Below are 16,464 nucleotides of genomic sequence, written 5' to 3' on the forward strand. Positions count from 1 at the left end.
CCATTTTAATGGCCTACACAGTGACACCTATCTTGGTTTGGGTCTATAACAAGAAGCAGTTATACAGTTGAGCGGTAGCCATTCTCTGGCTATCTTCTATGTGAAAAACACTGTGTGCTTTGGGAGCTACAGAGCAGAAGACAGGCACTTTGCTCCTAGAAGACTTTCCTGACAGAGGTGGATGTGTCAATACTAATTACAGAATAAGGCAGAATGAACTGTTTCTATTCTCAGCTCCATGCTATGACTAAAATGGAAGATGCAGCCCTGGCCAGTGTGGCTCAGTTGGTTGGAGCATCATCCCACACACCAGAAGGTGGTGGGCTCAATTTCTGGTCAGGGCACATACCCAGGTTGTGGGGTTCAATCCCTGGTCGGGGCACATACAGGAGGCAACTGATCAATCTTTCTCTCTCATATTGATGTTTCTCTCTCTCAAGTCAATAATAAATAAATAGAATGGAAGATGCAACACATTTTTATACTAAAAATAACTAGTATTATATATGAAATGTTCATATATGTGTGTGTGTGTGTGTATATAACACATATATATTTAAATCTTTCTAAAATCCTGCCCAGTTTGTAGATAGGAGACTGAGGCACTGAACAGTAAAGTGATCTGCCTGAGGATGCAATACTATCAAGTAGCAAAAGTGGAAATATAGCTGGTAAGAGATAGCCAGAGCCTGTGTGCTTTCAACCAGACACTATTCTCTAACTTTTCCCCAGCACGAATAGTGTTTCTGTGGAAATGGATACTGTGTACGTACGTTGAAATGGTCAGTTGAATCTCATGATGAAGAAGGGAAAGTCTATCTGCTCACGTTCTTCCAGGTCAAACCCAGAAGACAAGCCCAGTTAGATATCAAGGTCAGATAAGTAGCAAAGGTCTGAAAACCCCAAGAAACATGCCAGTATGCCTTGGCCAGTGGGGAAAGATGCTGAACTTCAGACAAAACTCTCGGCCTTACACTGGCAGTGGCAGCTCTCAGGTGGCTCGAAGGGGATAAAGAAGCTCAATTTCAATACTTGAACTTGTTTTAAGAATTACATAATGCAATAAAAATAAGAAAATAAAAATAAATAATAAAAAGACCAGTAAGACTACCCACTGAAGTTTCTAACACACAGAAACACAAACTGTTTTACAAAGATGGGAATATTCTCTGCTTTTTTACTTTTCTCACCAAACATGTTTTGAACATGTTTCTAAATCAAATCTCAGCCTGGCCTGGCATGGCTCAGTGGTTGAGCATCGACCTAGGATCCAGGAGATCACAGTTCGATTCCTGGTCAGGGCACATGCCCAGGTCTCGGGCTCAATCCCCAGTTGGGAGTGTGCAGGAGGCAGCCAATCAATGACTCTCTCATCATTGATGTTTCTCTCTCTCTTTCCCTCTCCCTTCCCTCCCCTCTCTGAAATCAATAAAGATATATATTTTTAAAAAAGAATAACCTACAAATCAAATCCCAGAGAAGTCTGCATTTTTGCTCTGTGGTACGTGACCAAGAAGCATGAAGCTGTAGGTTCTTTGGCCACCAGAGAGCTGCCAGCAGTAATTGGCCAACAAGAATGAAAGCCTAGATGCCAATTCTGGCTGTAAGATTACGGGTCTTAGCAAAGGGAAAATACATAGGAACAGAAAAGGTATTTAGATAGTGGAGAAAAAATGGGGTTTCAGAGGAGTTTGGAGGCTATGAAGCAAGAGAAAGGAGAAGAAAAAATAGCTTTTAAGAAATGAGTGTGAATTGGCTCTCTTTTAAAAAATTTTTAGAGACACAAGTAATGACTGGAATTGCATTTTAATTTCTTTTGGTTGTTGGATTTTGATTTTATTAACATTTTTAGATTCACCACAAGAGATCCCTGAACAAATTTATAGTCATTTTTATACATATTTATTTTTTCCTAATTGGGGTTTGCTGAGCTTCTTAGATCTGTGGTTTGATGTATTTCATCAATTTATAAAGTTCTTGGACATTATCAACCCAAATTTCCTGCCCTATTTTCTCTCTACTCTCCTTCTGGGACTCCAAATACACTGTTAGATCATTTGACATTGTTTGACAGATACTGGATGCTCTGTTCCACTCCCCTTGCTCTTTTTTTTCTCTTTGTCCTTCAGTTCAGAAACTTTCTGTTGACCTATCTTCAAGTTCACTGAACTTTTCTTCATTGGTATCTAGTATCTAGTCTGCTAGTAAGCCAATCTAATACATTCTTCATTTCTGATATAGTATTTTCCATGTGTTTCTTTTGATAGTTTTCATGTCTCTGATAAAATTCCTCATTTCTTCATGCACAGTCTCCTTTTCTTCCATATTCTTTGACATTTTTATTAGTTATTTAAATTCATTGGTTAATTTCAACATCTGGGTCTGCTTCTATTAACTATTTCCTTTCCTGACCGCAGATCAAATTTTCTTGCTTCTTCGTGTTTTGTAATTTATCATATGCCACAAATTTGGTATGAAAGAACAGTAAAAACTGAGGTAAATAATATTTACCTCTAGGAAGAGCACACCCTTTCTTTTGTTAGGCTACTAGAGAAGGGACCTAAGTCAATTTGATATGTACTGACCTGGGTCTGGGTCTTATTGCATTTTTAGTTTGATTTTGTTCATCACTAAATTAAAATATTTTGAGGGTGAGTATGAACTTCGGTAGAGACTTTGGGCAAAGCACTGACAAGATTCTGGAAGTCTCTCTGTGTTTTTATAGCTGAGCCACAAGCTTTCTGAATCACGAAACTATCTTTCCCTGCTTTACAAGCTCGCTACCAGTTTTTTGGATTGTTAAGGAGTTCTCTTAGCTCTCCAGTCCCCTTGGCTCTGTCTACATAAAGAGATCCTTCTCTGTCTTGCTGCCTTACCCCCAGCCTTAAGACGGTAGCTACTTATACTTTGTAAATACCTGAGCCTGCTCTCAGCTCTTCTGCTCCAATCCAGGTGATAGTTGAGTGTCAAGTGCCTTAAGTGGGATAGTTCTCAACTTTCGTGCCTGGCCCTTAGCCTTTGCAAAGACATATGGGATAAAGTTGATAGGTAGTTGCTGACTCATCCCACAAAGCCTATGACAGTTCTTTTAAAGGTCAGCTGAGTTCTACTTATCCTGACTATAATGGATTCCTCTTCCTTCTGCTGCTCCACCAGAAATGTATGAAGAGCCCTACATTTTCCAGAACTGAGTTCTTTCAGCTTTCTCTGGATCTTCAGCTCACTAATGGTTTTATTTTTAAACTACTATTTTGTTGCTTATTCAGACTTTTCTGGCTGTTAGGGTGACAGCAATGATTTCTTTTGACTTTCTATATCCCTAATTGGGAGTGGAAAACCATGGTCATTTTTATTTCTTATTTTGTGAATATCTAATTCCTGCTGTCCCCCAGTTCTCACGGCTGTATTTTTCTTATTGATTTGTAAGAGCTCTCTATAATGTAGCGGGTATAAAAATGCTCAGCTACATTTTGGTACATATCATCTTACTTTATTACTTCTAAATAAAATTAAATCTGGCTCTGAGCCTTCACTCTTCCAGATAGATGAGAAGTCCACTAATAGACACTAAAAGGGCTTCCTTCCACTTCTTCATGATATCACCTAAGAATACCAAGCTCATGGAAAGTCAGAAAACCAGGAAAGGGCTTAAGCCCATGGTGATTACCACTGTTCCTTCTTCAGCTGCATGTCACTAGTGAACTGAAGATGTTGCAATTAAAGATGTTCTCTTGAGTGGTTCCTCTCCATTGACTCCAGAGACGCTTGCGATGTTCTCAAAACTGCAAAGCTATGTCTGGACTCCATGTGTGACCTACGGCTTCCTCACCATTAGGGCACTGCATACAAGGGGGGTGTGGGCCTCATACACTTTCAGAAACTCCTCAACTACTTATCTCTCTTTATCTGGGGTTAAACTTTATCATTCTTATTACATATTAATGTAATTTTTTGCATTTTTCACGTTTTTCCCATAATTAGACTAGCCATGGGTGGTTGATGATGATGACTAGGTGTTTCCAAAAAACAGAAAGTTCAGGTTTATTTTTCTTTTATATTCCTATTTGATTAGAAATGTTTAAACAGAATGGATGTTCAGTTTTATCAAATGCCTTTTTGGCAGCTATGAAGTCATAAATAGCTCCAAGGAGAAAAATTAGTGTACAGTGATTACATTAATAGATTTCCTGATATTAAATACTGAACCTTAACACCTTACTGACCAGCTGTTTCAAGCCAGAACCCGCCTATGTGGCTGGCTACTTTGGTCAGCAAGGTGTTTAAAATTACTTAAATTAACGTAAGTGCAGACATGAGTTATCTTGTGATGGGTTAGCAACATCAGTTTGGACACAGCAACACATATATACTCGTGACCAGTCAGCAAGGTTAATAAACCCTACTTCATCAAAGCATATGCTTTTAACATGATACCGGGTTCCCTTTGCTAATATTTTTCTTAAAATACAGGCATTAATATTTTTGATACTGGTGTTTGGGGGGGCCTGATATTATAGCTAATTTCATTTAAAGACTACAAGCTGTTCTTTTTCCATGCATTATCTATCCATGACCACCAAGAGACACTACTGAGCTGTTTAACCAAAGTAGCTATTCCTTAGTTTTGTTTGTTGCTCCCCCACTGCAAATTGCTCTTTCCACCCTGAATTTTTCCTTCAAAGTTCAGGTGAAAAATTAATGCTGATTCTCTAATCCAGGAGTTGGTAAATTATGGTCTGTGGGCAGGCTACATATTTTTATAAATAAAGTTTCCTTACAACACAGACACATCCATTTGTTTAAGCATTGTCTGCAGCTGCTCTCAGGGCACACAAAGCCTAAAACATTACTATCTAGTCTTTTACAGAAAAAGTTGCTGACTTGTGCTTTAATCCTTGATTCCTTTAAGCCATACCCCATCTTTTTTATCTTTTCATGCCAGAGAAAGAATGGAAAAAGTCACCCTCTGCATTGTTTTTCTAAAGTCCAGCCCAACAGAAAGAATGTCTTTAGATGAAAACCTAAACCTTGGACCAGTCTGGCGGCCTTGGTCTCACCTAAGGTGAAGTTTCCTCAGTGTACAAGAGGTATCACTTTTCCAGGTCCCCTTCTACCCTCAAGGAGCTTAAGAGACTGCTCAATCCTTTGACTAAAGTAAACTAAAATATATCCTGCATTTCTTCAAGTTAAACACAATTAGATAAGTGAGCTGGTTGTAATATTTGTAAGTAAAGTACAGTTTGGCTCCTTACTTCTGAAAGCAAACTCTCCAGAGACATAGGATCCATTTTGCTGTAGACATTCCATAGATTCAGACTCACATCCTGCAACTGCAACACAAGAGCAAAAAATTAAAATCATAGAGAGTTAATATCATTAGGACATTCAGGAATAAACTATCTTTGTGAAAACTCAAGTGATTAGAATAATAAATGAAATTTTATCAATTACATTAGAACCTATACATATTAATAAATGCTATCCCATTCAAGGAAACTATCTTCTCAGAAGCTTTAGCACATTTTTTGAATATCTTCAATGATGGGCATATACATATATATTTATATACATACAAATGTACATACATATACTTTTTTGCCTTTAAAATAAAATTTTAATTAAAGTAATATATGCCCCTGGTTTTAAAAAAATAAAATAGTACTAAAGGCTTGTAATAAAAAAATTATATTCCCTACTGCAACCTTTCACAAACCTCCACTAGTCTCACTCCTCAGGGGTAACCATTTAAAAGTCTTTTAACATTTTCTTCTAGTAGTTACCTCTATATTTTGTTACGATATTCTTATATCACTATTTCTTGATTTATCAACTTAGAAATTAAATATTGACTTATGGCAAAGATGTAGCTCTTCTACAACAAGCCCATTCCCACACTTTTTCTCTATACACACACCCTAACATCATCTAATACCATAATATGATTTTTGGTTGTACCAGTAATTATTGTTTATAATATTAAGACCATATATATCTTATTTCTTGCAGGCCAAGTACATACTATACTACCATTTGATTTTTAAAACAAAAATTTTGCTTTTCCTAGAGCTACCAACAGCTTCACGTTTTTTGCTTGTGTAATCAAAAAAAATCCGATCCTAAGTTTTTTCCTAGCTGCCCCACCCAATTTGCTAGTATGCTTACATACTAGGGTTTCTCAACAGTAACTCTATTGTCATTTTGGGCCAGATATTTCCTGTCAGCCTGTGCACTGTAGGGCGCTTAGCAGCAGCACCACCCCTAGCCCTGCATAGGCAAACCAAAAGTATTTTCTAACATTGCTAAATGTCTTGGGGCTGGGGGAGGGAGGGCAGCAAAGTCCTCCTGATTGAGAACTGTGGCTTAAACACATCAGATAATCTATCAATCCTTTTTCTTCTTGCTTCGTCTGATCTGTTTTGTAAGCTTCTGTGCAACGACTTTCACTTTGAGACTTCTCTTTGCTATCATCCCGGAGCTCTTAGATGATAGATCTGGTTCCATGGCTTTCCTGCCTCCTCTTTCTCAGTTAACTCCCTTGTTTGCTGGAACACATCCTCCAATAGCTTTCTAAGAAAGGGTTAATGAGAGGCAAAAATTTTGAGTTTTAAAATGTCTTTATTCTGCCTGGCCGGCGTGGCTCAGTGGTTGAGCACTGACCTATGATCCAAGAGATCGCAGTTCAATTCCCAGTCAGGGCACATGGCCAGGTTGTGGACTTGATCCCCAATAGGGGGTGTGCAGGAGGCAGCCAATCAATGACTCTCTCATCATTGATGTTTCTGTCTCTCTCTCTCCTTTTCCCTTCCTCTCTCTAAAATCAATAAAGATATATATAGATATTTAAAGGTCTTTATTCTGTACTCTATCTGATTTATCAATCACTGATGCTCTCTGCATTCCCTTAGATTTTTTAGCCTGTTTATGCTTCTTCTTGGATACTTTCTACTGCTATGGTTTCAAATTTACCAATCTTTTCACTTGCAGTGTCTAATCTGCTATTAATCCCATCCAGCATATTTTTCATTTTAGACACTGCAGTTTTCCTCTCTAGCCGTTCAATTTGGGTCTTAACATTTTTCTGTCTCTGTAACATGTTCAGTCTTTCCTCTAGCTTCTAGAACATATGAAATACAGCTAGAATAACTGTTTTAATGTCCTTGTCTGCTACTTCTAATATTTCTGTCAATTCTAGGTCAATTTTGACTGACTGATTACCTCATTACAGTCATGTTTTCCTGCTTCTTTGTAAACTTGATAACCTTTAGATGCCAGACATTGTGACTTTTACCTTGTTGGGTGCTAGGTATTTTGTTGTAGTTGTTAATCCTCAGCCGAGGGTATTTCCCCCCCCCCCATTGATATTTAAAGAGAATGGAAGGGAGGGAGGGAGGAGGGAGAGCGAGAGAGACACATTGATTGTTTGCCTCCCGCACACACCCCGACAAGGGTTGGGGGATCAAACCTTCAACCCAGGTTGGTGCCCTGGGCTGGGACTCAAATACATGACCATTCAGTGTGTGGGACAATGCTCTAATCACTGAGCAACTCCAGTCAGGGCATGGGTACTAGGTGTTTTTGTATTCCTATAAATATCAGTGAGCTTTCTTCTCAGATGCTGTTACTTTCAAAGAGTTTGATGCTTTCAGGTTTTGTTTTTATGATTTGTTCAGAGGGTCTAGAGCACTGCTCAGTCTGGGGTTGACTGTTCCGCATTATCAAGGCAAAATACTCCTGAGGACTCTACCCAGTGCCCTGTGAATTATGTTTTTTTTTCAGCCTAACTGGTGGGAACAAGCACTCCCAGCTCTCAGCATGAATCAGGCACTGTTCTCAAATACTTTCATATGGTTTTTTCCTTCCACTGCCGGTAGTTACCTCATGCATAAATGCAGTGATCAGTACTCTGTTGAATATTTGGAATGGGTGGGGAGCAGGGGAATCTTGGTATACCTTCAAAGTTCTGTCTCTGGGCAATTAGTTTCCTTGGTCTCACTAGACTCTCAACTCAGGAAGTACAATGGGATCCACCTGGGTACCTACTACCTCTGCCACAGCCTAGAAATTTTCTCAGAGTAGTAAGCCAGGGCAATTATAGGACTCACTTTATTTCTATCTTTCAGGGAATCACTATTCCTCATTGCCTTATGTCTAGTATCTTCACATATTTTATTTGGTGTATGTTTGGTTTTTTGTTTATTTTGTTTGAGGAGGGAGAAAAATCTAGTTCCTGTTGTCTTATTGTGTAGGTGATTTATGTTTGTCTTCCCGGAAGCATTTTATGACATTCTTTCATCTTTAGTGTTCAAAAAAGGCATATAGATCTACATTTCTTCCTCTCATTCACAGTAGCTAAGTGATTTATTTATTTATTGATTTCAGAGAGAGAGAGGAAGGGAGAGAGAGAGAGAAACATCGATGTGAAAGAGAAACATCCATTGGCTGCCTCCCATACGCACCCCGACCCTCACCAGGGACGGAACCCGCAACCCTGGAATGTGCCCTGGCAGGAATCAAACCAGCGACCCTTTGGTGCACAGGATGGTGCTCAACCAACTGAGCCACACAGCCAGGGTCTAAGTGATTTAATTTAAAAGCATTTATTTCTTACCCTGGCCAGTTTGTTTCAATGGTTAGAGAGTTGGTCTGTACACCAAAGGGTTGCAGGTTCAATTTCTGGTCAAGGGCATGTACCTGGTTGCAGGTTCGATCCCCAGCCCTGGTTGGGGTGTGAGTAGGAGGCAACCAATTGATGTGTCTCTCTCATGTTGATGTTTCTCTCTCCCCACCACCACCGCCCCTTTCACTCTCTCTAAAAAATCACTGGAAAAAATATCCTTGGGTAAGGATTAACAACAACAACAAAAATAAAAGCATTTATTTGTCTATCACTGAAAATGTTTCTTCTTTTTAAAAAATTTTGTTCTCTTCTGATACCTCTGCTCTATCTTTCTAGAACTTATACTTGTTGGATATGAGACTTCGTGAATCAGTTCTCCATGTCTTAACTTTTTTCTCATATTTTTTATCTCCTTGATTTTATTATTCTACATTTGTAGAGATTTCCCTAACTTTACCTTCCAACTCCTCTACTGATTTTATTGATTATAATTTTCCAGAGCTATTTTCTTTACATTCATTTATCACAACAAAACACTTGTTTTTTGGTTGCGAAAAATCCTGTATTTCTTTTGGAGAGTGTGTGTTAAGCTTCCTGTGTTTCTTAAATTATTTTTGGGTCTTATTCAGTTGGTCCTTTTCTTTAATCTTGAATTTCTTCCTTTTAAGTTATAGGTATTTAATCAAATACCTTATGATCTTTGGTGGCCTGCTTATAATTTGAAATGGGAAGGCTGACTGGAAATTTTATGCTCTCAGCAGAGCTTGACAACTACCAGGAGGTTTTTTAGGAGGACAGCAGACAGGAAGGAGGCTGTTACTCCAACCCACTTATATTCTAAATGTCAAAATGCAAAGAGCTTTATTGTCAGCAACAAATGCTACACTAGCCAACGAGTTTTCCATCTTGTTTTTCAGTTTCCTTAGAGAACCCCCACCCACTCAGCCCTGTTCCTTGTTTTTCCCAGGGTGGAGGTGGCAGTTGGTAAATGACTAGTTGCCTGTCACTTGGGGGACAGTATGTGTGGGGGGGCGCATAGACTATTATATAACTCCCTTTGTTTTCTTTTTTTGGTTAATCCTCACATGAGGATATTTTTTCCATTGATTTTTTTTGTTTTTAAGAGAGAAAGGAAGGGAAGGAGGGAAGTGGGGTGGGGGGAGAGAGAAACATAAATGTGAGAAAGACACATCAACTGGTTGCCTCCCACACATGCCCAGACCTGGTATGTGTCCTTGACCAGGAATCAAACTCGTGACCCTTTGGTGCGCAGGCCTACACTCTAACCACTGAGCAACACAGGCCAGGGCTAATCCCTTTGTTTTTAACACCACCAATTTCCACTCTTTATGCCCCATTTTAACTTCTTCCTTCTTATTGATTTAATCTATGTGAGCTCTTCCTCTGTATTCTAGAACAGCTTTTCAAGTGTGTCAACTGATTAGATTTTTATGGGGTACTAGATTTGATTTCTCTTTTTAAATTCAAATTTTAATTCTACTAATAATTTTGAGACTTATTACAATCTCTCCTTGTATGTCATCCATCTCCCTTTTTAATTTGCTTGCTTTACCTACCATATCTCATTTCTCTTTTTACAAACTCCATTCTTAAAAAATACAAGAGGTATTTTTCTCAATTTTTATTTTACTTCCTGCAGAAATCTTTTTTAAAAACATGCTGATCTGTCCTTACATCTAATATGCTATGGTCTCTTTCTTATATTTGTTGAATCTTTTCATAAATCTTATTCTACTTTTCAATACAAAGACCTCATATTTGCCCATAAAAAAGGTGAATAAACGCTCGCTATATGGTTACCCTCGTTATTCAGAAGTCTGCTATTAGAATCCTCCCCTTGGGGAGCTAGCTGATGTAAATTTATATTACCAGGTCACAGTTCCAGCAGCTGGAGAAAAAGAAGAAAGAACTGGGAGGCAGGGAAAGCCCTAGCAGAGGAACTTCCCTGTACTACTTCCCAGGCAGAGCTCTCTACAACCATGACTGAGTTTGGCCCAGCCTAAATACCAAGTGAATGCTATGTGCATCCAGGCTTCCCTTCCCATGCTGGCATCTACCTCTACCACATCAGGAACAAAACAGCCTCTGAATTAATAACTTTTTTCTGGGTATAGCATGCAATAAAACAGAAGTTAAAAAAAAAATTAAGTTATAAATATCTGTAGTTCTCCTTCTCTTTGTCTTTAAAGGAGGCAAGAACCTGTCAGTCCTTTGACATGTGAATTAGAGTGCAGTAGAGAGTATAATGGCAGAGCTGATCCATAGGCCAAACTGCTCCATGCCTTAAAGGGCTGGGAAGGACAGGGTAAGGAAGAGAACTGAGAGTGGGGGTTGTAGTGGGGAATGAGATGGAGAGAACGACAATTAGCAGCTACAGAGAAGAGCAAGACCTGAGAAAGGGGTCTTGAGATACTTTTCTACCTCCCCTACCCCTCCTGTGACCCACCTCCCCTGCTCTTACTATATGATGTGTGCTGTTTCCTCCTCATTGCACATCCCACCCCCTAAGAGCACTACCCTACAGTAAAGATCTACACTGCCTAGTAAAGGTTTTCTGGAAGGGGATTTTACTCCTTTGGGCTGTGACTTCATGGTGTGATGTTGCTTACAGCAGGAATCAGAGGGCTGCTTCATTTGGGCTGCATGAATCATGCAGCCTCCTAGTACACTGCTTTCTAATGCTAATCCGGCAGCAGCCCAGGCTCTGAAGCCAGACTCTCTGGACTGACCCCAACCCTACTGCTCTGTGACTCTGGGAAGTTCATTTAACCTCTCTGTAAAATATGGATGGTAACAGTACCTACTTCCGAGGGTTACTGTAAGAATTAAAGTCAATTCACATAAAGTGCTTAGGATAGTGGCTGGCATATAGAAGGCACTCTATAAATGCCCAGTTAATATAATTAATTAACAATATTATTATTATTGCTAAAAATGTTAAAGTTTCTCTACTTTCTCTCCTATGGCCTGCCTCCATTCCAGCCCTTATTGTTCTAAATTAGAGAGCATTACTTCCTATCAGGGCAGGCCCTACACACAGCCTGTTGATGCTCTGCAACTTGTGGTCAACGTGAGAATACTATGGTTTTGGAGCAGGAAAAGTGGAGTCCAGTGGTATGCTTCTCTTCAGCATTTCCCTGTAGACCACGCTCCTCCACATTACAGATTCCGCCAGAATCCATTCATTTCCTAGGGACGCTGCTACTTCTCAGGAGGTTAAGAATTAACCCTGGGCCTTGCTTCCAAAGGTCCCACTTACTCTATCCCTAATAGTATGCCTCCCTCTCCCTGGTATCCTGTGTTAGAAGTAGGTCATCTTAGTGGGGGGAACCTTGAGAGGCAAGTGAATGCCTAAGGTGATGCTACTAACTTAACAGGCCATCCTCCCTAATGAGTATTCTGGATGACCTCCTCTCCCAGACTCACTCATTAATCCACTTACAAAATATTAATTTGTCATCTTCTAGATACAAAGAATACTAAAATAAAAGATGCTGTTCTTATGAGAAGAGCTAACCCTTTTATTTCTTTAATGTACAACACTTAGACAAAAATTTGCACTGTCCCTTTCATTGCTCTTGAATAGTTCTCAAATTATATGAACTTCTGAGAAACAAACAACAAAAAGACTCTGCTTTTGTTCTCAAGGAGCTTTCAGTTCAGAGACCAGGAGTAGGTAGTTTAGTGGGTGAGAGGCGGTATATAACAAATGTGTGATAACATAGGATGATAAATACTGTAAGAGGAGTCAGCCTAGGAAGCTATAGGAGTAGACTGGAGAACAGTGAACTCAAAATGGAGAATGGAGAGGAAGGAGGACAGAAGAACTCCAAAAAAAAAAGAACACAGGGACTCAGTTTGGGAACTAGCCTTAAACAGCAACTATTTTCCATTTCAATCTTTGAACTTGCTTCATGCCTTTGGGAGGTCACTGACAGTTTTTCAGAGTATTATAATGCTGCACGCTCACATTGTGTGCCCTTCATAAAAACCAGGCATACTACTTTTTATACATACCTCATATTTCATGGTAAAAAATCCATCTCCTCCAATACCCTCAAGTGCAAAGGCCTGTACAATTGGCCATTTCTCCACTACAAACATATCAAATATCTGCAAGTGACCTAGAGGAATAAAATACAACAACATGTATCAAATACCATCCTGGATGTAACAGTCTAAACCTGATCTAAGGTGGTTAGACAGGCATCATTTCTCACAAGTTCACCACAGCCTCGTCTAGCAAAATAAAATTGAAATAGATAAAATGGTTAGGTATTAAAACTAGAAATACAAAGTGAAAGCCAAGGAAATTCAAACCATAAACAAGTTACATAAATTCAGATTTCTCTATAGTATATTTTTACATTCTGGTTTTCTAAGCAAGCAAGCAAATAAATAAATTACATCTGACTTGCATCAGTTAGTGGATATAATTATTAACAGACCCAAACTTGGCTCCTCTCCCTTAAGAAACATATCCTAACAACATCCTCAAGGGAAAATTACCAAATCAAAAATGTTCCTTTCTTATAACAATATCTTCAATGTGCAAGGTTTTGTTGTAAAATAAGATATAAGCACTGTTAAACTTGTTAATTCCCCCCCCATATTTTTACCCATCGTTTTTGAGCCTCACCGTCAGCATATTTTTAACAGCTACCTGATAACTATTTCTTATTACCAAGAGATCCCACATCTACACTCTACATACAATAGGGGGTACAGACTAGATGACAACTGTGTAAATGACCTATCAGTTTTTCTATCTGACTGTAGGTGGCCTGCTTTGTTGCTGCATAAACTTCAGTTATGAATACAAGCTTGCATAGGAAAGTTCCCAAATTCCTTTCTGCTTCAGCCTCTGACTTTTGTGAAAATAGATCAATGGGTTTCCCAGCTGAATGCCCCCAATGAAAGGAGAAGTAGAGACATGTGATTCACATACCATCCAAGCAAGGTTAAAATGGCTCACTGCCAGACACTCACCTTGGGAGCTATAAGGAATGCCAATTCTACTACAGTCTCGAACCATGTCCACAAAGCTGGAAATTTTAAATTCTTCTGCAGCTTCCTCATCTTCATACTAAAGAGGGAAATTGAAAGGAAAATAGGCTCCGACAAGACATCATGCAAAGTCCCATATCTTCTCTGCATTCTATCAGAGTTGCCCCAAATAACATTTATAGAAGACAGTACCCAAGAGGGTGTTTCCAAAGCCACATTTTATGTTTGCTGGTAAAAAATACTGTCATTCCCTTATCTCATACCACACATAAATCAACTCAAAATGGACCAGAGACCTAAATGCAAGAGATAAAACTTGTCCTCAAAAATTCCCCAAATACTCACATGGAAAGAAGGATTATTGACCCATATCAGGTCACAATTTCCATGAAATCCTAAATCTCAAATCCCAATTTGATTCCCAGCCAAACCCTTGAAGTGGGCCCAAAGGGAAACAGAAACATATACCAAGAAATCCAAACACGGAAATGTCAAAAGCTTATCCAATTCCCCTGGAGCAGTATGTAGGCACTAGCCCCCTGAGAGAATGTATGCAGGCTGGTGATGAAGCAAGGCAGGAAGGCAGGTTCACAAGCCTACACTAGGCCCCAATTTGAAAAGCCCCTTCTGTCTCCTTCAGGCATACAATTATAGCCACATCATGCAATATGAAAAGTTCCACTAAAACAAATAACCTTTTTTGTGTAATCACATTCTGCAATTTCACTTTTTAGGGGACTCCTGTTTCAGATCTACATTTTCCTGAAAAAATATTCTTAGAGTGTCTCTAAGTGCCTATTCTATCTTTTCTCCTCACCTCATTTTCGGTCATGCAGTGGAAATGCAGATTTCTCCAATGTGCCACACAGGGTAAGAGATAGTGATAGTTTACAGGATTACAGTACAGATGTACACTGTCTGATTTAATCAATATAATTATATCTGTAAGAAAACCAAAATTAAGACACAAGATTGTCAAAGGCATTTTCTTTAGACAATTTCTGCCCACATAGTTAGTAAAACCATTAAAATGACTTTAGACACAATGTAATAAAACTCTAAACTGACAATTCTTTAATTAGGCAATGCACTTCAAAATGATGAAGAAAAGTCAAGTGTGGACAGTAAGGAATTCCTCATCCTCATGTGATGCTCCCATCACTGTAGCCCTCTAGTGATGGTGAAGCAGGTACAGGGTAAGTAAAAAGAACAGCCTTCTGGGTTCAAAAGTGCAGCATAGTTGAATCTCTGGTACCAAACTCAGCTGTGTACTTCACTGGAGAGATAAATTCCAAATGGAAACTTCACAGCCTAAAGCAAGTGAGGCAGGAAAATAGCATGGAATATGGCCAGTGACTAGTTCTCCTGCAGACATCAGTGTCTAAAGCTCTTGGCTGCTGGCTCATCGGGCTCAAGGGACATTGCCTGTTAGCTTTGGGAAGGGTTATTGTGTACAGGGGTGAACTCTGTACACAGGAAACGCTGGGAGGAAGGAAGTAGAGGCAGGTGGACAAGGCTTCTATAAATAGATCAGCAGCTCACAGGTTTTAGGAATAATCACCCAGGGGTGGGTCAAATAAATAAAGCAATCCCAAGAATGCAAATAAACTCAGATAAACTAAAAGAAGAGCCATGGAACAGAGCAGGTCTATTAAAGCAGTCTGAATACTGAGAAATAAAGCAGTCATACTTCCAAAACAAAAGGAGAGGCTCCATTCCATGGCTCCTCAGAAAGCAGAGCATTAACGAGATGACACTAGGGAAGCTGCTGGAGGAGGTGGCTGAGGCAGCAGGTTTAGGGCAATGCCAACATAGTAATACAGTGTGGCAGACCATAATCTACAAAACATAAGCCTGATGAATACTGACTGCAGCTGACCACACGGCTGGGTGGCCTCTTCAAATAAAGCTCCATGATGGTGGGCTTTTAAGTCACTCTGAGCTACACACCTGGTCAGACTCAAGGTGTTCTAGGGAACACAGTATGGAGCAGTTTCTTCACTGTTTACTGTCAGGTGAGCCCTGGAGTCCAAAGGTGGCAAGGGGTAGGAAAGGGGCCTCCTCTCATCTGCCGGTTTTCCTCCCGTGGGCCCTCTAAAAGAGCCCTGCCCTGAATCACTTGCAGATCGCCTGCTGAGGAGTGAAGAGTTTAATGTCACTTAGAGAGCCTGAGGCTTCCTGTATAGAATATACTGATGTGTGACATACCATATATTCAACTAAAAAAATATTGCAATAGCTACTAAACCTAATTAAGCATTCTCAGGTTTTCTTAGGGCTGACATCATCACTGTAAACATTTAACAGAGTACACATCAGGTAAAAGAAGCAAGCATAGCCCTGGCCGGTGTGGCTCAGTGGATAAAGTGTTGGTCCATGCACCAAAGGGTCTCAGATTTAATTCCCAGTCAAAGGTACATGCCTGGGTTGCAGGTTCTATCCCTGGCCCCAGTTGGGCACGTGTGGGAGGCAACTGGTTGATGAGATGTTTCTCTCTGACTCTCTCTCCCTCCTTTTGTCCCTTTCACTCTCTAAAAATCAATGGAAAAAATGTCCTCAGGTGAGGATTAACAACAAAAAAGGCAAATGTAAGAGAATGGGATAAAGACGTAAACTATTTTAAAAGTTTCTTTTTAAAATAAATCCTTTGTGTTGGCCTCTTTTCCTCTCATATAATTAGAGACCAGAAATGTAGAAGCATAAATCTGGTATCTCAGCTTTCCAACTATTTGAATTTAGAAGATAAACTTATTACTTTTGAAGAAAATGCTCATTTCATAAGTACCCACTGTGCTAGGTGACAGAATTGACAAAACAAA

At 39.5% G+C, this 16,464-nt stretch overlaps 1 protein-coding gene across 2 annotated transcripts in view; it reads right to left on the reverse strand.

Annotated features, from left to right (window-relative positions):
* The window catches only part of DNAAF9 (dynein axonemal assembly factor 9), a 115,908-nt gene that overhangs the window by 79,448 nt on the left and 19,996 nt on the right, over nucleotides 1-16,464 (reverse strand). For both annotated transcript variants that reach the window (XM_081148727.1, XM_081148726.1), the window contains exons 4-7: nucleotides 14,463-14,587; nucleotides 13,628-13,724; nucleotides 12,656-12,762; nucleotides 5,253-5,330 (exon numbers count right to left, since the gene is read on the reverse strand). In XM_081148727.1, the coding sequence (XP_081004853.1) occupies nucleotides 5,253-5,330; nucleotides 12,656-12,762; nucleotides 13,628-13,724; nucleotides 14,463-14,587 (407 nt within the window). The remainder of the gene's footprint in view (nucleotides 1-5,252; nucleotides 5,331-12,655; nucleotides 12,763-13,627; nucleotides 13,725-14,462; nucleotides 14,588-16,464) is intronic.

The sequence above is a fragment of the Miniopterus schreibersii genome (assembly GCF_964146895.1).
Source record: "Miniopterus schreibersii genome assembly, chromosome: 10".
Taxonomy (NCBI): Eukaryota; Metazoa; Chordata; class Mammalia; order Chiroptera; family Miniopteridae; genus Miniopterus; species Miniopterus schreibersii.